Raw genomic sequence first — 27,965 nt, 5'->3', positions numbered from 1 at the left:
TCAGGCAGGAGAAGGAAATAAAAGGTATTCAATTAGGAAAAGAGGAAGTCAATTGTCCCCGTTTGCAGATGACATGATTGTATATCTAGAAAACCCCATTGTCTCAGCCCAAAATCTCCTTAAGCTGATAAGCAACTTCAGCAAAGTCTCAGGATACAAAATCAATGTGCAAAAATCACAAGCATTCTTATACACCAATAAGAGACAAACAGAGAGCCAAATCATGAGTGAACTCCCATTCACAATTGCTTCAAAGAGAATAAAATACCTAGGAATCCAACTTACAAGGGACGTGAAGGACCTCTTCAAGGAGGACTACAAACCACTGCACGACGAAATAAAAGAGGATACAAAGAAATGGAAGAACATTCCATGTTTCTGGGTAGGAAGAATCAGTATAGTGAAAATGGCCATACTGCCCAAGGTAATTTATAGATTCAATGCCATCCCCATCAAGCTACCAATGACTTTCTTCACAGAATTGGAAAAAACTACTTTAAAGTTCATATGGAACCAAAAAAGAGCCCACATTGCCAAGTCAATCCTAAGCCAAAAGAACAAAGCTGGAGGCATCATGCTCCCTGACTTCAAACTGTACTGCAAGGCTATAGTAACCAAAACAGCATGGTACTGGTACCAAAACAGAGATATAGACCAATGGAACAGAACAGAGCCCTCAGAAATAATGCTGCATATCTACAACTATCTGATCTTTGACAAACCTGAGAAAAACAAGAAATGGGGAAAGGATTCCCTATTTAATAAATGGTGCTGGGAAAACTGGCTAGCCATATGTACAAAGCTGAAACTGGATCCCTTCCTTACACCTTATACAAAAATTAATTCGAGATGGATTAAAGACTTAAATGTTAGACCTAAAACCATAAAAACCCTAGAAGAAAACCTAGGCAATACTATTCAGGACACAGGCATGGGCAAGGACTTCATGTCTAAAACACCAAAAGCAATGGCAACAAAAGCCAAAATTGACAAATGGGATCTAATTAAACTCAAGAGCTTCTGCACAGCAAAAGAAACTACCATCAGAATGAACAGGCAACCTACATAATGAGAGAACATTTTTGCAATCTACTCATCTGACAAAGGGCTAATATCCAGAATCTACAATGAACTCAAACAAATTTACAAGAATAAAACAACCCCATCACAAAGTGGGCAAAGGATATGAACAGACACTTCTCAAAAGAAGACATTTATGCAGCCAACAGACACATGAAAAAATGCTCATCATCACTGGCCATCAGAGAAATGCAAATCAAAACCACAATGAGATACCATCTCACACCAGTTAGAATGGCGATCATTAAAAAGTCAGGAAACCACAAGTGCTGGAAAGGATGTGGAGAAATAGGAACACTTTTACACTGTTGGTGGGACTGTAAACTAGTTCAACCATTGTGGAAGTCAGTGTGGCGATTCCTCAGGGATCTAGAACTAGAAATACCATTTGACCCAGCCATCCCATTACTGGGTATATACCCAAAGGATTATAAAACATGCTGCTACAAAGACACATGCACACGTATGTTTATTGCGGCACTATTCACAATAGCAAAGACTTGGAACCAACCCAAATGTCCAACAATGATAGACTGGATTAAGAAAATGTGACACATATACACCATGGAATACTATGCAGCCATAAAAAATGAGTTCATGTCCTTTGTAGGGACATAGATGAAGCTGGAAACCATCATTCTTAGCAAACTATCGCAAGGACAAAAAACCAAACACCGCATGTTCTCACTCATAGGTGGGAATTGAACAATGAGAACATACGGACACAGGAAGGGGAACATCACCCACTGGGGCCTGTTGTAGGGTGGGGGGAAGGGCGAGGGATAGCATTAGGAGACATATCTAATGTTAAATGAAGAGTTAATGGGTGCAGCACACCAACATGGCATATGTATACATATGTAACAAACCTGCACGTTGTGCACATGTACCCTAAAACTTAAAGTATAATAAAAAAAAATCTTATATTTGATCTCCACAAAATAAAAACTATCAGAACTAATGAACAAATTCAGTAAAGTTGCAGGATACAAAATCAACATACAAAAATCAGTAGCATTTCTATATGCCAACAGTGAACAATGTGAAAAAGAAATTAAAAAGTAATCTCATTTACAATAGCCACACATAAAATTAAATACTTAGGAATTAACCAAAGAAGTGAAAGATCTCTATAATAAAAACTATAAAACACTGATAAAAGAAATTGAAGAGGACACCAAAAAATTGCAAAATATTCCATGTTCATGGATTGGAAGAATCAATATTATTAAAATGTCCATACTACCCAAAGAAATCTACAGATTCAATGTAAATCCTAACAAAATACCAATGACCTTCTTCACAAAAATATAAAAAATCCTAAAATTTATATGAAACCACAAAAGACCCAGAATAGCCAAAGCTGTCCTAAGCAAAAAGAACAAAATTGGAAGAATCAGTTTACCTGACTTCAAATTATATTACAGAGCGATAATAACCAAGACAGCATGGTACTGGCATAAAAACAGACATATAGGCCAGTGGAGCAGAAAAAAGAACTTAGAAACAAATCCACACACCTACAGTGAACTCATTTATGACAACAGTACCAAGAACATACACTGAGGAAAAGACAGTCTCTTTAATAAATGGTGCTGAGAAAACTGAATATCCATATGCAGAAGAATAAAACTATACCCCTATCTCTTACCATATACAAAAATCAAATCAAAATGGAGTAAATACTTAAATCTAAGACCTCAAACTATGAAAGTACTACAAGAAAATATTGGGAAGAATCTCTAGGACATTGGTCTGGGCAAAAATTCCTTGAAAAATACCCTACAACCACAGGCAGCCAAAGCAAAAATGGACAAATGGGATCACATCAAGTTAAAAGCCTTCTGCAGAGCAAAGTATAGAGTCAACAGAGGGAAGAGACAACCCCCAGAATAGAAGAAAAATATGTGCAAGCTAGTCATCTGACAAGGGATTAATAACCAGACTACATAAGGAGCTCAAATAACTCTATAGGAAAAAAATCTAATAACCCAATACAAAATAGGCAAAGATATGAATAGACATTTCTCAAAAGACATACAAATGGCAAACAGGCATATGAAAAGGTCCTCAACATCACTGATCATTAGAGAGATGCAAATCAAAACTACAATGAGATATCATCTTATTCCAGTTAAAATGGTTTATATCCAAAAGACAGGCAATAACAAATGCTGGCAAGGATGTAGAGAAAAGAGAACCCTCATACACTGATGGTGGGCATGTAAATTAGTACAACCACTATGGAGAACAGTTTGGAAGTTCCTTAAAAAACTAAAAATTGATTACTATATGATTCAGAAATCCTACTGCTGGGTATATACCCCAAAGAAAGGAAATCAGTATATCAAAGAGATATCTGCCCTTCTTTGTTTGCTGCAGCACTGTTTACAATAGCTAAGATCTGGAAGCAACCTAAGTGTCCATCAGTAGATGAAAGAATGAAGAAAATGCAGTACATACACACAATGCAGTATCATGCAGCCATAAAAAAGAATGATATCTAGTCATTTGCAACAACATGGCTGGAACTGGAGATCATTATGTTAAATGAAATAAGCCAGACACAGAAAGACAAACATTACATGTTCTCATTTGTGGGATTTAAAAATTTTTTTAAAAAATGAACTCATGGGCCGGGCGCGGTGGCTCATGCCTGTCATCCCAGTACTTTGGGAGGCTGAAGTGGGTGGATCACAAGGTCAGGAGATCGAGACCACCCTGGCTAACACGGTGAAACCCCGTCTCTACTAAAAATACAAAAAAATTAGCCTGGTGTGGTGGCAGGCGCGCCCGTAGTCCCAGCTACTCGGGAGGCTGAGGCAGGAGAATGGCGTGAACCCGGGAGGTGGAGGTTGCAGTGAGCCGAGACTGCACCATTGCGCTCCAGCCTGGGTGAAAGAGCGAGACTCCATCTCAAAAAAAAAAAAAAAAAAAATGAACTCATGGACATAGAGAGTAGAATGATGCTTACCAGAGGCTAGGAAGGGTAGTCGGGGCCTGGGGAGGAGGTGGGGATGGTTAATGGGTACAAAAAAAAAATAGAATAAGACCTACTATATGATCTATATGATAGCACAACAGGGTGACTACAGTCAACAATAACCCCCGACATTTTAAAATAAAGAGTTTAACTGAATTATTTTTAACTCAAAAGATAAATGCTTGAGGGGATGGATACCCCATTCTCCACGATGTGCTTATTTCACACTGCATGCCTATATCAAAACATCTCATGTACCTCATAAATGTATGTACCTACTATGTACCCACAAAATTAATAAATAAAAATATTTTTATATCTACTTATCTATAAAAAAATTTATTTCAATACTTTTCAGGGAGCAGGTAGTTTTTGATTCCATGGAGAAGTTCTTTAGTGGTGATTTATGAGATTTTGGTGTACCCATCACCTGAGCAGTGTACACTGTGCCCAATGTGTACTCTTTTATCCCACGCCCCCTTCTCCCTTCTCCCCAAGTCCCCAAAGTCCATAATATCATTCTTATGCCTTTGCATCCTCATAGCTTAGCTCCCACTTATAAGTCAGAACACATGATATTTGGTTTTCCATTCCTGAGTTACTTCACTTAGAATAATGGTCTCCAACTCCATTCAAGTTGCTGCAAATGCCATTGTTTCTTTTTATAGCTGAGTAGTATTCCATGGTGTATATATGCCACATTTCCTTTACCCATTCATTGCTTGATGGACATTTGGATTAGTTCCATATTTTTGCAACTGCAAATTGTGCTGCTATAAACATGAGTGTGCAAGTGTCTTTTTCACATAATGACTTCTTTTCCTTTGGGTAGATACCCAGTAGTGGGACTGCTGGATTGAATGGTAGCTCTACTTTTAGTTCTTTAAGGAATCTCCATACTGTTTTCCATACTGCTTGTACTAGTTTACGTTCCCACCATCAGGGCAAAAGTGTTTCCTTTTCACCACATCCATGCCAACATCTACTATTTTTTATTTTTAAATTATGGCCATTTTTGCAGGAGTAAGGTGGTACCTCATTGTGGTTTTAATTTGCACTTATAGTTAGTGATGCTGAGCATTTTTTCACATGTTTGTTGGCCATTTGTCATACACATGTACTTCTTTGTAAATGGCTGAAGCAATACGTTATAGGAAAAGATTAAATAGAGCTTGACTATTTTGCCTCTGGGAGAAAAGCTCATAATGTAACACTATCTCCAACTCTAAACAGAATTTTGATGAGGTCAGAGTTAAAGCAGACATTCTCTTTCCATGGGAGAGTAAACAGAAGGAAATAACAGGAAGATTCATTTGGCATAAAACCATCTTTTGATCACTATTCCTTACATGGCACACATCACTCTAGAGGAGCTGAATTACCAGATTCCTATGGAAATTATCAGATTCCCTAGAATTTCTCCCCCCAGCATGTTAACAGAAAATCAGGAGGTAAGCACATTTTTCATTTTATAGAAATGTTGTTCTTGTTTTTGAGTTGTTTGATTATTAGGTCAGTAAGTCTTTCCAAGGCCTTAAAGAAATTGTCACAGTCTTTTTGGCAACATGCATGAGCAATTTCAGTGAAGTATTATTTGCATCTTGCAAATAAACTGCATTATTTTAACTACCAAAAGGTATGACTCTTTTTTTCCAAGAAGGAGTAACTACCTAGAGAGACTTACCCAAGAGATTAAGGCTGCATCTGGTTCTAAACCTTGGGCCTCAACATACCAAATTTAACTCTCTAAAATAAAATATTGGGAACTCCCAATTTCTCTGATTTTAGATAAAGCAAACAAGTGTAGTTCTACATTTTCATTCTAAACCATAAATGCTCTCTATGCATACTCTTTCTGCTGAAAATATTCATATTGTTTTCCCAGAATCTATAAAACCTCATCAGTAACCTTTACAAATAAAAAAGAAGATTAATTATTGAGCTGACTATATTAACGATTTCAGTTTCCCTATAACACTGGGAGACTGAAGGAATAATTCTAATATTCATGATTCATGCTCAATAGAGAGAAAGGAATGATGCCCTTCAGAGAAAGCAAGTCACTGGAATGATATCTCTTCACATGATAGCCTTTTGTATAATTATAGTATCAAGGTAAAGCAACTCACTGGTCTATTACATTTTTGCCAGCCTTTCCTGAAAGTATCAGTATGAAATCAAGTGAACAAGAGATGCCTGAAGGAATGTAGTAATCTACTGTAACAGAGATGTAAAATTCTTGAAAAAAATTAAGTAACATTCCAGGTTTAATTCAACAACCAATTACTAGTACCTTCCTATTTTTTTCTCTGTGCAAATTCTTTTTTTTTCAATTTCTTGGTAACAACCAGGCAAAATTTGTCAAAATCTCATTTATGTTCAAGACTAGAACTTCTCTAGTAGTTTCTCCTAAAAACCTTCCCCCGTTTCCCTCCCCAGTTCCTCCTCTAGGAAAGCAGCACAGGACTTGAGGTCTTGGAGGAAGCGCCACTGGCAGTAGTACCTTACGTAACTTCTCACTTGTCAGGCTTTCTTTACTTAGTGTTCCCAAAATAGGTGTGCAGACCACTGATGGGATGAAGAGATGAATTTAAGTGGCTCACAGATACACTTACTTTTACTACAAAAATGTATATTAGAAAAATAAACAACTAATAAAACCCGTGATTTTGTAAATACTATTGGCAAGGATGAGGATAAGTAAAATGGTGACTCGACGTAAAGTTGACTAAAAGAAACAGTACTTCATAATAAAGTGGTAGAAAGCCATACCCAATTCATATAGGGCTATGTAACTGGAGACATTTAGGAAGCTTCTGATGCTACCATTATCTTTGCTCCTCTGTGCCAACCTCATACAGTATCCTCAGTGACACCTACGCCTTCTATTGCTTCCTCTCAGCTAGATATTTCTATCAGTAGCTAAACCCAGTAGCTACATTTTTCTAATCTTTAAACAAATACACTAACGAAGACCCTCTCTCACTTCCCTTTCAGCTATAGCTCTTTCTCTTTCTACTCCCCGAATTTAGACAGTTAGCTACCGCTGCTGGCTGGCTGCATATTCACACCTCCCTCTCATTTCTCAATACACTCAGCTCAGGTTCCCTACCCCCGCTCCCCAACCCCAGTATACAACCTACCTGATGATAAACCCAAGGATAACTTCAATCATTATCTCACTTTATCTTTCAGGAGCATTCAACAGAGTTAACCACCAAATTATCTGCCATTTGCCAAGCTATTACGGTTTTCCTTCTTCTTGCCTGGTATGTTTTACTTTGTTTTGTTCTTTTTTTTTAGTTTCCTCCGCTGGCTCATTTTCCCTAAATAAGACTATGAACGCTAGCATTCCTCATGGTCATTCCTCAGGCTCACTGCCCTTCTCATTCCACAGTCTCCCTAAGTAACCTCATCCACTCTCCCAGCTTCAACTATTGTCCATATGCTGATGATTCCCAAATCCATGTCTCCAGTTCAGGTCTCCTCTCTGAACTTCTGACTTGTTTATTTAGCCAACTTGGATGTTCCATAGGAATCTCAATGACAACACGACCCAAATGGAACTTATCCACTCTCCCTATGTTTCTATTGTAGATGAAGAAGAACATCTACCTTGCTGCCCAAGCCAGAGACAATATTCCTTGACTTCTGTCCTGAAATGTGCTCACCCAATCAGTTTCCAAGCCTGCCTCCCCAGTATACAGGTAGACTTCTCACCACCTTACCATCATGTCAATAGGGGCCACTGCCATCCCTTGGCTAATCAACTATCACTGGCCTCAGAACTGGCCCCATCACCACTATCATCTTCATAATACATGAATTTAGCCTCTATATCATCTTAAGATCAGGCCCCCAACAGTCTAGCATGTATAACAAGGCCCCACACAGCTGGTTCCCCAGTGCTGTCTCTCAGATTGCATCCTAGCCACACAGAGAACATTCCAGTTCTTCAAAATCTCCAATATTTTCTTGCTTTTGGATCTCTACACATACCTGAGACACTCTCTTCCCCCAACCCTGGGCTCACAGCCACTCCTGTGTTAGGTCTCAGCTTAGACACCACTGTGGACTTCCCTAACACGTCACCCACCACCCTTCATTGTAACTCTATTTAATGTCTGCCCTCCTCTTTCCACTGCACATTCCACATGCACGGTGACTACACGTGTCTTACTCATCACTGCATTTCCAGGAACTGGCATCATTCTTGGCACAGTGGTTGATACTCAATAAACATTTACTGAACGAGAAATGAATAAACAGCTATTCAGCCACCAAAAGAAAATGAGGTATCTGTAGGCCCTTAAAGCAAAACTGTCTGAAACAGTAAAAATACCAATTTCACTTGAGTATAGCAAATATTATTTTGTTTTACAACTACCTAAAGAACGCTGTACAAATGCCCGTGAGACTCTACCAGTTTTCAGCATCAAGCCAAGACACACTTTGTGTCTGAGGTAACTGAATGGTTTCTTGTCTTACAAACAAACTGTCACCCAACAGTTACCTTGCTAACTTCCTTCAAGGCTCTTTTGCAGACTTCATACCTCGGAGAGTCCTTAGGTGTTTTTTGACAGATAGTCTGTAATGAAATAAAAGTGAACAAAATTTATTGATCTATTTTATTAAGTAAAACAAAACCAATGTCCAGCCATATCCTTTTACTCATAGCAAACAATGCCAAACACGATATTACGGATGAGTATGAGGATAATATTAAAACCCAATTTAAAAACCAAGAAATAATCTTTAAACACAGGATCCAAGTCCATCCAGGGAATGGTTAAGTAAGAAGATAAAATTCAGAGATGGGTAACCCTAGTTTCAAATCCCAGGTCTGCCCCTTACTAGTTATCCAACCTTGAGCAAGTCACCAACTCTATCTTTATAAGCCTCTCCTGCCTCATCTGTAAGACTGCAGTGATGCCAGCTACATCACAAGGTTGTCAGAAGTGTTAATGATAATTTACGTAAAGTTCTTTATGAGTGCCTGGCATACGGTATGCCGTCAATAAGTAAGAATTACTTTAATTATCACCATTATAATCATTATTATTAGAGGCAATTATATTTATAGATGATACATTTGGAATAAAAAGAACATCCAGGCAAAGTGGCTCACGTCTGTAATCCCAGCACTTTGGGAGGCCAAGGCAGGCAGAATGCTTGAGTCCAGGAGCCAGGGCAACATGGAAAAACCCCATCTCTACAAAAATACTAAAAAAAAATTAGCCAGGCATGATGGTGTGCACCTGTGGTCCCAGCTACTCAGGAGGCTAAGGTGGGAGGGTCACTTGAGCCTGGGAGGTGGAGGTTGCAGTGAGCCGAGATCGCACCATTGCACTCCTGTGTGACAGCATCTCAAAGAAAAAACAAACAACCAAAAAAAACCAGCAAGGGAAAAAAAGCCTGCTAGGTTTTCTGTTGATATATTTATACTGAGAAATTTCATTTGTGATAGTAAAATCAGGTCAAACAGGGTCAATTCACGGTAAATTTAATTACATATAACTTTAAAGCTATACACACATTCAAAGCCCAGGGAACCACTTTAATTACTGAAAGTGTTTATTTCAATTAACAAGCTTAACTGAATTTCCAAATGAGGTAAAATTGAAGAGACACTATTTTAAGTACATTTACATTCTGCCTAAATGGCCAGATTTCCACACATGCGAAACAGGTTAGAGCAACAGGCATCAGGCAGAGGTAGAAAGTAGCTGGCTACTAGCAAGTCACTGGTCCCTTAAATGTACAGAAGCACCAAGCCAAGACATCTGAAAGTCAGGCATCAAGATTTTTAACTATGTGCTATGTGAGAAACACAGAGTGCACCATCTGTGGAGGTTCTTATATTTTTTGACTATGACTCACTGTAAGAAATACTTTTACACTGCAACCAGCACAGATGCACACATAAATGAACCAGGATTTTATGAAACAATATTTAACCACTTTATGAGCAATGTATATATGCTCGTAATTCAAAAATCAGTTTTATGGCCCACTAATGGGTATGAAAGCAGCATGAAAAATATTGGTTTATGTCCCTGAGAGCAGGCATCCTTAGCTGGACTCCATATATTGATATTTTATGTAAAATTTTGTGCATACACATATTCTCTGGGAAGAAAAGCTATAGCTTTACTCAGAATCTCAAGGGGGGTCTGTGGCTTAAAAAAAGTTTAAAGCCTACTGAGCAATCATGGCATGAATCTCCAACACTGTATAACATAATGTGTTAGATTTTAGAGTCCCATTCTATACAAGCAATTTTCTCAAATTTAAAGAGGATATAAAAGGCTTGGCCATCACAGCATATATAAAATCTGGATAACATGTTTAAAATGCATTTTATTTATTTTTGTTCTTTTATTTCAATTCTCAAAGAGGAATAAAATGCATTTTCAGAAGAAAACCCTGAAAATTCAAAAGTCTAATATTACAAGAAATGTTGTATTTACAAGGCATTCACTTCTTGTTTAAAAAAATAGTCATGTTTGAAATAATATTTCCTTATATGGACCAAAGTTTCCTTCTTAAGCAAAAATTCGATTTTGATAACTTAGCTGCATTGTATCTTTAAACATGATAAATACTGATCTCAAAAAAAAAAATCAGAAAATGAAATGTTCAAAACTGCAAGCTTCCAAATATGTACACAAAGGGGAAGTTCCTGAATTACAGGTAATGGGTGGAGAAGGTGTAAAGGCAGTAGATCCAGGTGAACTTGAGGAGCACAAGGTGCTATGAATCCTGAAATATCTGACAAAACCTCTCCAAAACTGCAGCAGTCAGCTAAATGCTCATGATCCCATGCTTTTACACATTTCAAAATTTCAGCATTTTTAAAGAATATATTTTAGAATTCACAATGGGATATAGAATGTGAAATTTACTTTGTAACCTTAATCATAATGTTTAATATATATTTTACTTTGTTTTTATTAGTCAAAATCAGGTATGTAAAAAGTTGACCTTATATCAACATTGTGATCCAATTTTAAAGTAGGATTGTAACAAAATATTTTCTAATTAGATCAAAAAGACACTCTGTGGTCTACTGCTAGAATGGCACCTGTGTCGAGCCACCCCACTTTTCTCTTTTGCTGCCCCAGCAGCTCCACTGCAGCCAGTGGCAGGCTCTACCGCCCATAGCCTACCTGTCTTTCCAGCTGCATGTACTAGTAGGTAGACTCTACTCACTTTTCCCAGTCATGTCTTGCATGATTCAAAGTCAAACACTTGCTTTCTTCATGAATGCTGCCTAACACAAGAAGGAAGCTGGGCTTTCCTCACTCACTTCGCACAATGCATAATACAGGCAGTACTATGCCTTGTCATGCTGAAGACACTCTCATTCCTGTATGAAATGGAAGCCCCAGGGCACCTTGGAACATTACAGATGAAGGGATCTCAGTGACCAGTCTGAGGAATCTTAGGCCCAAAGAGACTGAGTTGCTCAAGGTCACATGCCTAATGGCTTAGCTAGAATTAGAATCCAGGCCTCCTGACATAAAGAAGCCACAACTCTTCCTGTTTCAAAAAATGCTGAGTAAGTGGGTGATGAGATCCAATTTCTTCAGAATGACCATAAAAGCCTAAATGAAAGATAATTTCTGGAGATATCGGATACAGGTGAGACTTCCGAACACACAACACCTTCTCACTTAATTGGGGGATTTTTAGACCTTTAAATATGCATCAATTTAAGTGGAATACTAATAATTTTCTAAATCAGATTCAGAGAAAAACAGCCATCCACAGAGGAAAAAGCCACTGTCATGTCTTACATCCATCAGCAGGGGAAGGCGGGTCACCCTCTGCATGGGGAGAATGAGAAAAGAGATCATGGGTAAGTTCCTACAGTCTTCATGGGACTCAATCCTTGACAATACTTCCTTAAAGGATGGATTGGTAGCTCTGAGGGAAAACAAAGAAAAGAGAAACTTCAAAATGTTTCCTCCTCAAATTCAGCAGCAAGTAAAAATGTATTACAAAATACTGTGATAAATCCATATAGCATCAACTATTTTAAACTATATGAAAATATCATAAGCACATAAATACACCAGCAAATATGAATGGCTTGTCTGCCTTTTATATTCAAGGCTGAATATAATAAGATGTGGACTTCACATAACAGTATTAACAATAAGGCTAAACATGTATGAGCTAGAAATTTATACAAGTGGAAGGTAAGCAAATGAAGAAGCCGTGGTATCATAATGGTGAATATGTGGGTCATAAATCAGTATACAGACTAGGTCTTATATCTGATCATCTATAAACATATATCATTAATAAGATCATAAATAATATGTTTTAAGCCACTTCTCCAGCCCTAGACAATGATATAAGAAATTCACAGTTAGACTGGACTTCAGAGGCTTTAGGCCACAAAGATCCTCTTTCTGAGACAGAAAACCTTTTGATCACATCAGTCAAAATATTCCTCTTTTTCTCCTCTTAATGCAAGAAAAGTATTAATGCTGCTATAACATTTTAATGAAACTTAGCAAGATACTGTAACATACATTCTTTCATGTGGAATCAGCTACAAAACTTTTAAGGAAGGCCAGATAGGGATTCCAGTAAGAAAATGGAATGCAGAAAGGTCCCTACCTCACCAAGTAAATATGACTTAGTAACTGCCAAAGACAGAAGTCAAACCCAGGTTTGTTTGTTTTTTTTGTTTTTTTTTGTTTTTTTTTGTTTTTTGAGATGGAGTCTTGCTCTATCACCCAGGCTGGAGTGCAATGGCACAATCTCGGCTCACTGCAGCCTCTGCCTCCCAGGTTCAAGCGATTCTATACCTCAGCCTCACAAGTAACTGGGATTACAGATGTGCCCCATGATGCCCAGCTAATTTTTGTATCTTTAGTAGAGACAAGGTTTCATCATGTTGGCCAGTGTAGTCTCGAACTCCTGGCCTCAAGTAATCCACCTGCCTCGGCCTCCCAAAGTGGTGGGATTACAGGCATGAGCCACTGTGCCCGGCCTTAAACCTAAGTTTTCTAATGTTAAATCTGACACTCTTGTCCATCTCTCACTCTCTTACCTCACTTCATCCCATGAGGAGCTCTGTAGAGTTCCACTGCCACTTTCCAAGGCAAGGAGGGTAGGAGGTAGATGGATATTGTACTCCCATGAGGGGAGAAGGAAGCAGGATAGTGACAATAACCGTCATTTTCTTTTAAAAAAATGTTATTTTGAAAATTAAATAATCTCGTTCAAGGCTGCTACTAAAAGCAGGGAGGGGGAGAATGCCAGAATAGCAAATGAAAAGAAATTATACAGAAACATTTCATTTCCATTTTCTCTAATTGAGAAGTTTTAAGTTTCCTTTTACTGATAGTGCTGACAAGATTTTTAGAAAGTTAAAACCTCTAAATTAGTTGTATATTTAAATAACTCAGGTCCCAGTCCCCTCCCTCACCTTCCAAAGGTTCTGATTAAATAGTCTGGGATGGACTCTGGACAGTGTATATTTGCTCATTTTCAGGCCCCAGGGCATTTCTAACATGCAGCTAGAATTGAAAGCCACTGTTCTAACCTTAAATTCACATCAACTGCGGGCCGGGCGCAGTGGCTTATGCCTATAATCCCAGCACTTTGGGAGGCAGAGACAGGTGGATCACAGGGTCAGGAGATCAAGACCCTCCTGGCTAACACGGTGAAACCCAGTCTCTACTAAAAATACAAACAATTAGCTGTGTGTGGTGGCACACACTTGTAGTCCCAGCTACTCGGGAGGCTGAGGCAGGAGAATCGCTTGAACCTGGGATGCAGAAGTTGCAGTGACCCAAGATTGCACCACTGCACTCCAGCCTGGGCCACAGAGCGAGACTCCATCTCAAAAAAAAAAAAAAAAAAAAAAAAATCACATCAACTGCAACAAATCCCCTGAAAACACAACTACTAATTGCCATGTGAAAGTGCTGATGATGTTATCATTAAGCTAATTTAGATAAAACCTTTAAGAGTCACATGATGTATAGCAGTACCTAGTGACATTTTTTAAATCCTGCAAAACAAAAGGAAACCCAAATTTATCTGTAATTCAAGGCTTTGTTTTCAGACATGAACTTGCATTCTCTAACAGTTACAGAGAACCTCTGTTCCTATAGCAGTGGTTCCCACCAGGGGGTGGTGGAGTGAGGAAGTGATGGGTGTGGTTTTACCCTCAGGGGACCTTCTGCAATGTCTGGGGAGATTTTTGGCATCTAGTAGATGGAAGCCAGGGATGCCCTTAAGCATCTTACAATGCATAGGACAGCCCACCACAAAGACTTATCCAGTCCAAAATGTCAATTGTGCGAACAAACCCTGCTTTATACTAAAAACCTCATTTGGGGTTGGCAGCTGTGTGTTTTCCACCCTGGCTATATGAAAATGTCATGAAGATGTGGAGGAAAAAGGGGGCCATCATCAGCCCTTCTCACCAGTTTAGAGGCTTTGACTATTTCTCCAAGCAGCCATAAGTTAGTCATCCTCAACCCCTACTCCTCCATAGGGGTCTCACATATTGTACAGAAGTTGACAGAAGCTCCATGCTATGGTCATAAATGCCACAACTCACAGGAGGGGGTGAGAATGATAACAGCCATTAAGCTCCCAAACTGGGTTTACAGCAGTGCACAACTGTGCTGTAAAACAGCAACTTGTGATAAACAGGACCCTTTAAAATACATATAGGCATTACTGAACAATTGGTGACTCTTTAAAGGACACAGAGGGCATATGCATCACATCAAAACTCTCAGTAACCTAAAAAGGACAAAAAGAAAAGATGTGGCAGGAAATCTAATGTTTGACTCTTTTGCTGCATAACTGAAATCTTTAAGAACATTATTTTTTTCTATTGCTTTCCTTCAGAACTTCCCTCCTCTCCTCAACTCTAACTACCCAAGGGGGGGAATAATCAGCAATTTTTATGAACAATTAATTATCGTTGTCAATTGAATGGAGGGAGATCAGAATAGTAGAGAAAACCCTGAAATCTTAGCTTCTAGCTCAATCTACTCAAGAATCCCCTCTAAGCCTCAGGAAAACCACTTAATTGCCAGTTAAAAGCTTAGAAAACTGCGGGTTTAGAGTGAGGACCACCTCTGTTTCCTGCAACAATTAAAAACAAAGAAACAATAAACAAAGACATCAATAACAAGCTGTAATTTCATAAGAGAGAAAATTCTCTACACACTAGATTTTTCTACTTAAACACCCTCACCCTAAAAGTAATGCTCTTAAACATTTCTCCTCTGGGAAATAGCCTATCAGGAGGCATTTCTAAATATAATTCAAAAGATCAATTAATTTCAGTCAATGTAGCCTAATTAAAACTAGGTTAGACGATTAAAACTGTAGCATTCGACATTGCTTACAACAATTTTTGTAGTGTTCGTTGTTGGTAGACTTCATTTGTGCAGTATTTCACATATGGGTCAAATGTGGATGCTGTGTGTTTTTCCACAATGTCACTTATGTCATCTATGAAGATATTATTCTGATGTCTTGCTTCCAACTCTATAAAGAACCTGAAAAACCAAAGGGAAAAAAAAATTTACACTTCTTTCATACACTCTAACAGACAACAGATAAGCCTCATGTAATGTTATTACACGGGGTTTGAAAATTCAACAGTACACAGTACCAACTAAAAAATATTTTTAAAAACTATAAAAATTTCATCTAAGTTTAAATCTATCATATTAACACCTCCTTGAGGATGAGCATTGTGGCTCATGCCTATAATCTCAGCACTTTGGGAGGCTGAGGCAGGAAGATCACTCGAGGCCAGGAGTTCAAGACAAGACAAAACCAAAAAAAAAAAAAAAAAAAAATCAAGTTATTGCTTCAAGTGTTTGGCTTCAAACATTGATCTGCTCTGCCTTCAGGTACTTTAGACTAAACATATTTTATTATTTTTCAAGAATTCTTTATGGGAAGGGGAGTGAATGCTTATATATTTTATTGTATTGAAAAATACATGAGCAAAACACCTAAATAAATGCTTAAAAAATAAGTCTGAGGCCAGGTGCGGTGGCTCACATCTGTAATCCCAGCACTCTGGGAGGCCGAGGCAGGTGGATCACGAGTTGAAGGGATCGAGACCATCCTGGCCAACATGGTGAAACGCCGTCTTTCCTAAAAATACAAAAATTAGCCAGGTGTAGTGGCATGCAGCTGTAGTCCCAGCTACTCAGGAGGCTGAGGCAAGAGAATCTCTTGAACCCAGGAGGCGGAGGTTGCAGTGAGCCGAGATCGTGCCACTGGACTCCAGCCTGGCGACAGAGACTCCGTCTCAAAAAAAAAAGTCTGAAATAAATCTAACACTATATGTTTTTTTTCTCAAAATAAAAACAATCACATTATTTTAAATCTGATAATTATACATGGTATTTAAATCCCTCCCTCCCTCTCTTTCTTTCTCTTTCTTTCTTTCTTCTGAGAAAGGGCCTCACTCTGTCACCCAGGCTGGAGTGCACTGGCATTATCTCACCTCACTGCAACCTCTGCCTCCCGGGATCAAGTGATTCTCCTGCCTCAGCCTCCTGAGTAGCTGGGATTACAGGCATGTGCCACCATGCCTGGCTAATTTTTATGTTTTTTAGTAGAGACGGGGTTTTACCATATTTGCCAGGCTGGTGTCTAACTCCTGACCTCAACTGATCTACCCACCTTGGCTTCCTGAAGTGTTGGGATTACAGGCGTGAGCCACTGCACCCGGCCAGGGTTACCAGATTTAGTTTATAAATAGATACCAATTTAGGGTCACCTAAATAGATACACACATACAAGTGTATATATCTATAATACACACACATATGATATATATCATTATATATGTCATATAGATAGCAATTGTTTATCCATTCATCTGCTGATGGAGACTTGAGTAGTTTCTAGTTTTTGGCTACCTGGAATAATGCTGCTATGAACATTTGCATATGAATATCTATTCGTGTGTCTGTTTTCAAGTCTCTGGGGTATATTCCTATCGGTGGAATTTTAACCACACTGACTGTGCAATAGTATGTGTATGGGGGGGGTGTGTGTGTGTGTGTAAGTGTGTGCAGAGAAACGGTAGCATAATACCTGAACCAAAACAGAAGAAGCTGAATTATATGCCAAGGAGAGGTTAGTTCACTAAACAAATTAGTAAGAAATGATCCTTTCCCTCCCATCACTCACAGTGGAGTGGTTGATGGGAGGCATGCAGCCAATTACAATACAGGATCTATCACACAGGTGTGGTATAATAAAATAATAAGTATTTGGTCTTCATCCCTGGTCCTTGGAACACAGCTCCTTGAAATACCTGGAATCTCCAGAATGACAGGAGTGTCTTTTGTATGCCAGTGAGATGACTGGTAGCTGGGGACCCTTAGATAGCTTCAGCATGGCTCTCAGCATGCCGGAAAGACCAAGGCATGATTGCAGGGTTGGAACTTTCAGCCATGCCTGCCTACCTCCAGTCATAAGAAGAGAAGAGTTTGAGTTCAATTGCCAAGGAACAATGATTTAATCAATCATGCCTATGTAATGGAGCCTCCACAATAACCCTTAACTGATGGGGTTAGGGAGGGTCGATGAACACCTTGAGGTGCAGGGAGGGTAGCAGGCCCTGAGAGGGACTAGGTGGTCTGCAGTACCTGCACCCCCTCCAGCCTTGCCCTATAACAATCCTTGTATTTGGCTGTTCTTGAGTTGTACCCTATTTAATAAAGCAGAAATTGCAGAGTACCTTCCTGAGTTCTGTGAGCCATTTTAGCAAATCATCAGGGCCTGAAAGAGGGGTGGATTGTGGAAATCCCCCCACAACTTTGTAGCCAAATAGGAGAGAAGTGTGGGTAACCTGGAGACCCAATACTTGCATCTGCTGTCTTAAATGAGGGCAGTTTTGTGAGCTGAAACCTTAAACCTGTGGAGTGTGATGCAAACTCAGGGTGGTTAATGTAGGAACTTAAATTGTAGGACCAAACTGTAGGACACACAATTGGTGTCTCAAGGGTTAGAGAGTTGGTTGGTATTAAAAAAAAAAAAAAAAAAATCACACATTTGGTGTCAGAAGTATGGTGAGTAAAAAAATAAAGAGGCCTACAAAGAAAACTCCAGAGGGCAGAGTGACCACCCTCATGGTAAACACAGGTGAGGACACGTGTAAGCTGGATTATCAGTGCCAAGGATGACATGACGGGAGCAGGGGAGCGAAGCACAATGGGCAGAGGAAGCAACGTGGGTCTGGCTGGGGAAACTGGGAAGTTCAGTGGAGCTGAGGTATAGACTCCACTCCAGGAGGAACAAGGGCACAGAAAGAAGACTGCAGAGCAGGCTTGAGCTTGATTGCAAAGGTTATACTGTGTGCTGGGAAGTTTACGATTAATCTGCAGACAATAAGAAACCACTGGAGGTGTGGAAGCCAATAAATCACTCAATCCGAGAAAACTGGAGCAGAGCAAGGATGGATTACTAGTAGGGAGGAACAGATGGCAAGCAGGCCGGTTAGGTGGCTAATCTGGGCAAGTTGACAATAAAGCCTGGTAGTGGGAAATCAAGAGGACCCAGCGTAGGGTAACAATCTGGAGATAAAATTAATAGACTCAAGAAACGCATTAGATGGGAAGTCAAGGAAGATGCTAAGATTTCTGGTCAAGGTTTCCACCTGGTCAATAAAGTGGGTTCTTAAACCATTAATGAAGACAGAGATTTAGGAACAGGGAGAAGCAGCAGGAAGAGCTCCATTTAATTTTGCCTTGGAGATGTCTAACGGACAGCTAAAAATACACATCTGTGAAAATTCAGAGGAACTGGAATTCTAGGTACTATATAGTTAAGACTATTTGATTTCTAGCTGTTTTTCATATAAATGTGAAATATTTGTCATTTAACTCCAACTGTTTTGTAATGCAAACGTAAAGAAAATTGTTCAAAGAAAATTGAAAGGCCGGGCACGGTGGCTCACGCCTGTAATCCCAGCACTTTGGGAGGCCGAGGTGGGCGGATCACAAGGTCAGGAGATCGATACCATCCTGGCTAACACGGTGAAGCCCCGTCTCTACTTAAAATACAAAAAATTAGCCGGGCGTGGTGGCAGGCGCCTGTAGTCCCAGCTACTCGGGAGGCTGAGGCAGGAGAATGTGTGAACCCGGGAGGTGGAGCTGGCAGTGAGCCGAGATCACGCCACTGCACTCTATCTAGCCTGGGCGACAGAGCGAGACTCCGTCTCAAAGAAAAAAAAAAGAAAAAAAGAAAATTGAAAAAAGAAGAAACCATAAGGCCATTATCATATAATTCTAGCATATAAATATCTTGAGGCAAGTATCTCTTACAATTTGTCTTTAGCTTACACTGTTACCAGCCTGAAGGAATGCAACCATGTAACCAAAAACAACAGTAACTTGGCTTTTCCCACTGAAAAGGAAAATTTCATTTATCACTGTAAAAGGTTTGCCAAAGTACAATATTAAAAATAAGGTACTAATTAAATATCTGTTTATGCTACTTACTTTAATATAAACCAAACCACCCATCTTTTATTTTTACATTGACATAATTAAGACATAATTTAAAGCTTTCTATGTTAAATGATCTATTGGTTATTTTGGAAAATTTGCATACTTTACTAAGTGAGCTAGCTACAAAAAGATGAAGAAAGTATTTCTAAAAAATGAGGTATGATTTCGGGAACCAAGAATGCTGGTGAATCAAATCAAATCTGAAGCAAAAGTAAAAGTATTCTGGTTCCCTAGATGAAACTTGAATGAAATAATTTGGCTTACCGGGAGGACAACTTTTTAATGGAAATACGTATTTAAGTTCTATGAATTTTTTTCTGGGATAATACTTCCATTTATTTCCTCCTTGTAGTATTACCAAGATGTTCATGTTTTATAACCAATCATGTTACACAACCTTTATCTTTTTTTTCCCCCGTAAAGCATTTCCAATCTCATCACTAAAGAGAAACCTTCTGTGGACCAGGAAAAGCTGCCTAGAAACATTCCCTCCTAACCAGAAACACAAGTTAGCCCTGTTTGGCTGTTAACTCACCATCACAAGCAAAAATCACACCCATACTTCAAATGAGTGCTTTAAATGATTGTAGTCTGCCAAGGTGAGCTCCTCAGCTGTGCAGATAATGGTCCTACCAAACATATAAGGTCAACCTCCCAGGAGTTTCAAGATGATTCAGCTAAAACCCATGTTTGAAAAAAGAGTCTGATGTGGAGCTTGCTTATGGTCTAGGAACCTTTCTTCTAACATTTTTTAAAACTGCAGGGATTTTCTTTAGGCCTTTTGTGGTTTATTACGTGATGATCTTAAATGTGGCACTACATTTTTGAGGAAAAAACAAAACCAACAGCGAGCCTGCTTTATGAGATGGTCATTATACCCATTTTATAGATAAGAAAACCAAGGCAAAGAGTGCTTAAGTCACAACTTAGTTTGAAACCAGAGCCAGACCCTGTGCTTGAACCAAAACACCTGCTGCCTCAGCTCTCAGCAGTGAGCTGATCTTACCCACCTGTTACTACTGGCCAACCCTCAACTAAGACATCCAGCAAGAAGAGTAGCAGCTGGAACTGAAAAGAAAAAGATCATTTTCCAAGAAGATTAATGTTGAATGGTCTCAGCAAATAAATTACACAAATCAACATAGTGCAGACGTTCACAGTAAGATCCACGCCATGACAAAATGTGCAGACAACAGAAGGGTCAGCAGCCATATCAAGTTCAGCCTCCAAGAAAGATAATCAGGAGAATCACAGCCAGCAATGTGCTCTGGTCCTGGTTGACACAGTGTGATCAAATATTGGTTTACAGGTGCCCTGTGAAGCCCTCTGGTGGTTATTCATTTTGGCCCTCCTATTCTCGCTCCCCTTTTTGCCTCATGAATCCCACTCATCCTTCATGTATCAGATTAAATTTCATCTCTTCCAGGAAGCTTTCCCTGAACCTGCTGGGATAGTCTAAGTTCTCTTGTTCTATGACTTCATAAACCCCCATATATTTTCTTCAGTGTACCTACTATGATGGCAATTAATTCTTTTACAATTTTTGTTTACTTTTGTCTCTCTTAGCAAGGTCTAGAGGATGGGGCCATGTCTGTTGTGTTCACTACTATATATATACACATATATATGTATATATATATACACATGTATATGTATATATATATGTATATATATACATATACGTGTATATATATAGTGTGTGTGTATATATAGTGTGTGTATATAGTGTGTGTGTATACATATAGTGTGTGTATATATATAGTGTGTGTATACAGTGTGTGTATATATATATTGTGTGTATATATATACACACACACACCCCCCCCCCCACACACACACCCACCCAACCACCCACCCACCCAGACTTGGCCATTGTACCTGGAATATAGGAGACAGTCAAATATTCGATAAGTGAATACATAAACAAATGAAATTGATTGTATTAAATAGAAAATGATAAAGGTGAAACATGTAAAAGAATTTTGTTCTATTATTATTTTACTAAGAAAGTAATACCCACAAATTGGGTCAGTCTCTACCTTGCTTTTATCACTGATAAGTCAACATATATTTAACTAACCACAAGTTGGCTTCCCAGAACTGCGCTAGGTACAGGAAGGGCCACCAATGAAGACACAAACTCCCAACACAAGCCTTTACAATTTTTCCATTAGGATTACTAAAGTGAGACCCAGTCCAATCTGAGTTTCTTCAATGCCAGCTGCATTTTCTGAAAAACCTGCCAGACCAGCCCCTCCCCATCCAATTCAGAAGGATGCCAGAGAGGCTAAGCAGCTCAGCACTCAGCGCTCTAGCTCTGGAAACACAGAAAAAAAAGGGCTCTGGTTATAATCAATGCCGCTGTCCTGTGCCCTCCTCAGAATGGCATCCTTTCAAGGTACTTTTTCTTCATTAATATCCATCTGCCTAAAGCAAACTGAAATCATTCTTGGATGTCTCCCTCACTTAAATGAGCTGTCAATCTAAATGGCTGCAGTATCCTACCAGAGAAGGTCATATTCACTTAGGCTGGAGACTTGTAACATACCAGGCAGGTTTCGCATGTCTAAGTTGCTGTTATATAATAAAATATCTTCACTAAACAAAGAAATATTCCAGATAAGTGGCAACAAAGTATGTGCTGCTGGAAATGCTTTCCTAATACAGAACATTCTGTACTCTACCAAAATGAATTTATATTCTGCTGCCGGTAAGTGAGATTTGGGGCTTCTTTATTTGGAATTTTTTTGGTGGTCACATTGACACTGAAGGTCGAAGTCAGTTTCTTTTGACATACTGGATCAGGGAGAATAAAAGCATGGCAAGCGCACCGCCACTAACCCATGGCAGGCATCAGTAACTGTCTGGCACTCTGCCTACATGCAGAGTTTGCACTCCAGGCAGCCATTAACAATACATCAAAATCAATGCTGAAGAAGATGAAGCTCATCGATGAATCCTTCACCAGAGACTAACAGTGATAGGAAATGTGTTGATTCGACACAAATATAGGACAGTTGCTTCTCCATCAGAAAATAACCTACCTACATCCTGATCTGGTAAAGGTCTCAAGAGATTTCCTTTACAGCAGACTATATGTCTTCTCACATTCTATTTTAGCCTTTTCTTCTGAAATTTTATCTCTGGATTGATAATAAGAGGATAAGAAATTAAAAGTGGTTTGGGATGTGAGGGGGAAAAAAAGTTCTAAACAAAAATGCTCTGGTAGTTCTCATTCCCATTCTGATAGCTACTGTTTGATCCTTAAAATCTCTAGGATAATTTTTGTTAAACAATTCTTATCATCCTGTTAAACCTTTAAGATCAGCCTGGATATATGGCAGAGACTGAGGTAAAAGACACAAGCTAAGGGTATTTTCTGGTCTTTGAATCAAAGGGTTTCTTAGCCTTAATACCACACAACACAGAGCCTGCTTAGGTTTAAATCCAGCTCTGCACAGACACCTTCAGTTCAAGGCACCTGACAAATCCCAAAGAAGGAGAGGGGTATTGGGGGTCAGGGGAGGGAGAGGCAAAGAGAGACTACAAAACCAAGTGTCCCTCAACTCCTCCGTATCAGTTAAGGCTCCAACTTACTTAGTCCTTCCTCTTACTGATAATGTATTTGCTAGAAGGAATATATACAAGACCATACAAACATAGGAAAACAGTATTAAAAAGACCTTGAAATTCTAATACTATTAAGACTGAGTTTTTTTGCCTAAAAATGACCATTTAAAGTATTTATCACCTGAACTTGCCTCACAGAAATAAAGTGGAGAAAAAGGAACTTGTTCCCATGGTAACCTGCACACTTGATTCTTTTGTTTCAGTGCTACTCAAATGCATTCACCCATATTTTAATTTCTCCCAGAAATGAGGATACCACTCCTCAGAAATAGGGATAATGAATGACAGAAAACATATGCCAGCACTCTTATCATAACATCCTTAGAAAAGAAAACAGTCTGTGAATGCTTGGGCCTGAGATGCTCTGGGTTATTACGGAGAGCTTTTCAATTTATAATTACATTTTTTAAATGTGGATATAACTATTAATTTCCATCTAATGAAAACTGACCCCTAATTTTATATATGACCATGAAGACACAGACAAGTATGCCTGTTCACCCGGGATCTCCAGTGCCTAACAAAAAGAAAGCACTCAACAGATGTGCTGAATGAATCAATACTAGGTACCTATTATTCTTCCTTGCCCCACTATTAAAGTGCATTCTTCCAAGGAGAACAATGAGAAAAAATACAAAGCAAGTATCTACCAGGCATGATTTAATAACCACATTAATGATCACTTCTGATGGGGGTGAGCTCTGCCGAGAGGCCAACTTTCCCAGCTGTCAGAATCAGGTTGGCAAATATCACGTGTGGAAGTTTATACTCCTTACACAGCAGCCTCCATGCCGGGCTTGTATCATCTTCAAGAACAGTTTTGCTAATCCATTGCCTGGCAAAAATTCTTGAAAACTCAACCCTAGGAAAGGCTTCTGACTTCCAAGGAACATTTGCTTTTAGGATACAATTGCTATAAAACCAATTATGTGACCTTTTCATTTTGGCTGCCCAGAAGCGAATTGCTGTTTAATCCTCACTCATAGTAACTCTTACAGAAGTGGCTAGGCATGCTTGCTCTCTTCAACCCTGCCTTGTTTGCCTTGTTTTGTTTCCCACTTAAACAGTCTCATTGAGTACATGTTATTTTATTGTAAGTTTCCTTGAGCCTTTTATGGATGCAGTTGGGGTATAAATAATAAATTATAAACAAACTGGGAGAATGTGGATTCTTAGTTGCTGCTTGGAAACTGCACCAAGAATGAATTTACAGAATATTGGAATGAAGTCAAGTAAAACAAAAAAGCTTTTGCATGCCAAAGCCCCCTTTCCTATTGTGGACTGGTCATTCTGGGATAAAAATCAGTACAGGAAAGAACGCATTTCTCTTTGGGCACTATTTCCAATTCTTTTTCAGGGAGCACCTATGATAATTCAAATCCAAATTCAGCCAATGGTAAAAATAACATTTAAAGTGAACCCCAAATCCTTGTATCTCAGGCTTTCTTTATTAAAGATGCTCCCCGAAAGCCGTCTTCCAAAAAAAAAGAAATGCTTTCTATGGCTTCCATCAGTTTCATTAAAACAAAACAAAACAAACAAAAAAACGGAACCAGGGCACAGAATTTTGAAAAACTCTAGAGGTCAATTTCCTAAGCCATAATATCCTAAGGAAAATGACACTTGTCTACGTGAGGGAAATAGGATTTCACTTCCTTTCTGATATTTTCCAATCCTGCTCCAGCTCATATGAAGCAGCTGATTCCAGTTTACCCCTTTCATACAACCCTCCCCTTCAACTTTAATCAAAGGCTTTAAAATACTTTCTTTTTAAATATTATTAGCATGGATTAGCAAAGCATCAGAAGAATAAGATGTATGGGATAAACAAGTCCTTGCCCTGATTTTAAGTAGATTTGGAAATGATAAATTTCCATTTATTCATTTATTAAAACAAAACAAACAAGTGAGTGGAGAAGACAGGGTCAACCTTCAGTCCTGCTATAGACAGTAATCAGCCCAAGAAAGACCACTGGCAACCAAGAGAAAAAGGAAGCATGCCAGGAAGAAAAGGTCTTGTAAATCAAAGGTAGTGAGAATAAAAAAATGAAGAGGGAAAGTGTGCTTATTAGGTTTCCAAATCACCTCCTCAACACCAAAGACCAGACTTTCCACCTTCTCTTTTTCCCAATCTTTGTTTTCCTTTTCCTTTGATATTGGTGAGATGGGATCTCTTCCCTCATGAGTAAACTCTATAATATCCATAAGTGAATACACTTCCAGACAAAGTCCATTTCACAGATTGCCACACTGTACATACTGTAGCACTAGCAAGGCTAATCATGTACCATGCACATCACCTGTTTGGGAAATGTTAGCAGGGTACTGGTTACAAGTGCAAGCTCTGGAGCCAAACCACCTGGGTTCAAATCCCAGCTCCCTCTTTTATTAGCCATATACCCTTAGGCAATTTTATGTCCCCACATCGTGCCTTTGTTTCCTTATTTGCAAAATGGGAATCTAATGGTATGATCTCATTAGGTTCTCATGCTGACTAAATGAGCTAAAACATGTTAAGTGCTTAGAACATGATCTGGCACATGGTACATGCTCATTAACATTAATTGTCATTTAAAGTGCAATAAAATGCCTTTTCCTCCTATATGAATTCATAGAATTCACATGTCTTTTAAATAATGCCAGCAGGCTTTCTTCATTTTCTAGTTCATGCAGTTCAAGGACAGCAAGCCTCATTCTATACTGTATTTCCATTAAGTCTGGGTGGGCAGGTGTAACATAATCCTGCCATACACCAGATCTGCTCAGAATCACAGGTAAACACTTTCTCATCAACTTTTTAAAAATGCAGTAGGTACTTATCAGTGACAAAATTAGAGGAGGATGCAGCACAGACCTTTTTAAGTCCTTTGTGTTGGTACCTCCCCAGTGAGTTACATGTGGGAGAGAAATGAACCAGGGAAAACTAACAGTTCTCAGCAACTGAGAAGTGGTGGAACAGTTCTTTACATGCAAACACTGTCCTTGGCCTTAGCATAATCATTGTGAGGAAGAAGTCATGTCACAATTAAGAAGCCCTGAGCAAGGCACAGACACACTTGGCAAAAACACAAAGGGCGCCATGTTTATTTTTAGAGCCCCCGTGGCAGGCTAAATTATGGCCATGTACATGTTCATTATTTATGTCCATCATCTCAAAAATGTCCATATCCTGTGAATGTTATCTTATATGGTAAAAGTGATTTTACAGACATGATTAATGATACTGAGATGGGAAAATCATCCTGGATTATCCAGGTGGGCTTAAAGTAATCATAGAGGTCCTTATAAGAGGGAGGCAGAAGGATAAGAGTCAGAAGAGAAGTAGAAATCAGAGAAGATGGTACGCAGTAGGCTTTGAAGACAGAAAAATTCATAAGCCACGATACAAAAGTGACTTCTAGAAGCTGGAAAAGGCAAGAAAACGGATTCTCCCCTACAGCCTCCAGAAGGAAACAGCCTAGTGACACCATGACTTTAGCCCAGTGAAACTGATTTCAGACTTCCCACCTTCAGAATTGCAAAAGAATAAATTTGTGTTGTTTTAAACCACTACGTTTGTGGTAATTTGTTACAGCAGCAATAGAAAACTAACACATCCTTTTAATCTGTCTTAGAAACTCTCTTCTAACCTCCTGTTCCATTCCCAGTAACCAACATCCAGTATCTGCATACAGGTCCCTTGTAACTCATGGACCCTACTATATATAGCTTCATCCATCCCAGAAAGCTGATGGTTCCAGACCCAATTCCCTTCCCTACCCATTCTTTCAGTGACTACTTAGTGAATGCCTACTATGTGCCAGGCTCTATTCTAGACACATAAAATACACAGCCCAGGACAATTCCAACAAAGTCTCTGTCTTCATGACACCATCTAGTTCTCAGAGAGGCTAGCCCTCTCTGTTCAATTCCCTCAAGGCCCTGCTGCAGGACTGCATACACAACTGTGGAGCAGCAATGGTGGAAAAAGGAGCCAAACCACTTTCCTTTCCAGCAGATTCTCTGAAAGATACTCTAAAAAGCAAGAAAGCTTCTCATTAGGCAATCAGCAGGAAGGAGGAAGGCAGGAGAAAAGGGAGAAGAGAGGTGAGAGAGTAGTTTGAACAAAGACAGAATACTCAGATTGTGCCCAGGCAATGTGTTGGTGAACTTCATGGTTTGCTAATGGGGCCAGAGCAATCACAAACTCTCTGATCTTGCATGCCAGGTTTGTTGTGTCAGTACAATTATACATGCATATTTTTTTTTTTGAGGAAGCAAGAAACGTATGGCTATTGGATGATTTTCAAAGGGGTCCATAACTAAAAGAAGTTCAATAATCACTGACTTGTATAATGAAACATCTAGTGCTTGTATAACGAAACATCTACACAAGAACTTGGAAATTACTATTAAATGAAATTATAAACATAGCCTGGGCCTAGATTGTGCAGAACTCGAAATGCCCTATTAGAGAGTTTCCATTTGTTTCAAAGTAACAAGAGAACCACTACGGTTTCTAGTATTTTAGGAAAGTAACCCTGGAGGGAGCAGGGTGAAGGGCAGGATGTAGGGCTGGAAAAGGCTGAACTGAGGTGCAAAGGTGGTAAAGAGGCCAGCTGCAAGTCTACACACATCATCCACTTAAGAAGAGGCTGGCAGTTCTTCAAAATGTTAAACATAGTTTCCATATGACCCTTCAATTCCACTCCTAAGTATATACCCGAGGGAAATAAAAATCTAAAGCACAAAAACTTGAATACAAATGT

General features: G+C 39.1%; 1 protein-coding gene across 2 annotated transcripts in view; it reads right to left on the bottom strand.

Moving 5' to 3' along the window:
- Positions 1-27,965, bottom strand: part of ARHGEF26 (Rho guanine nucleotide exchange factor 26) — a 144,301-nt gene that overhangs the window by 54,994 nt on the left and 61,342 nt on the right. The window contains exons 7-9 of one of the 2 annotated variants that reach the window (XM_054479941.2): positions 15,454-15,606; positions 11,863-11,992; positions 8,577-8,651 (exon numbers count right to left, since the gene is read on the bottom strand). In XM_054479941.2, coding sequence (XP_054335916.1) covers positions 8,577-8,651; positions 11,863-11,992; positions 15,454-15,606 — 358 coding nt within the window. The remainder of the gene's footprint in view (positions 1-8,576; positions 8,652-11,862; positions 11,993-15,453; positions 15,607-27,965) is intronic. The other variant, XM_063662373.1, reaches the window with a different exon arrangement.

Source organism: Pongo pygmaeus, chromosome 2 (genome assembly GCF_028885625.2).
Source record: "Pongo pygmaeus isolate AG05252 chromosome 2, NHGRI_mPonPyg2-v2.0_pri, whole genome shotgun sequence".
NCBI lineage: Eukaryota > Metazoa > Chordata > Mammalia > Primates > Hominidae > Pongo > Pongo pygmaeus.
This window is presented reverse-complemented; position numbering and strand designations above follow the sequence as displayed.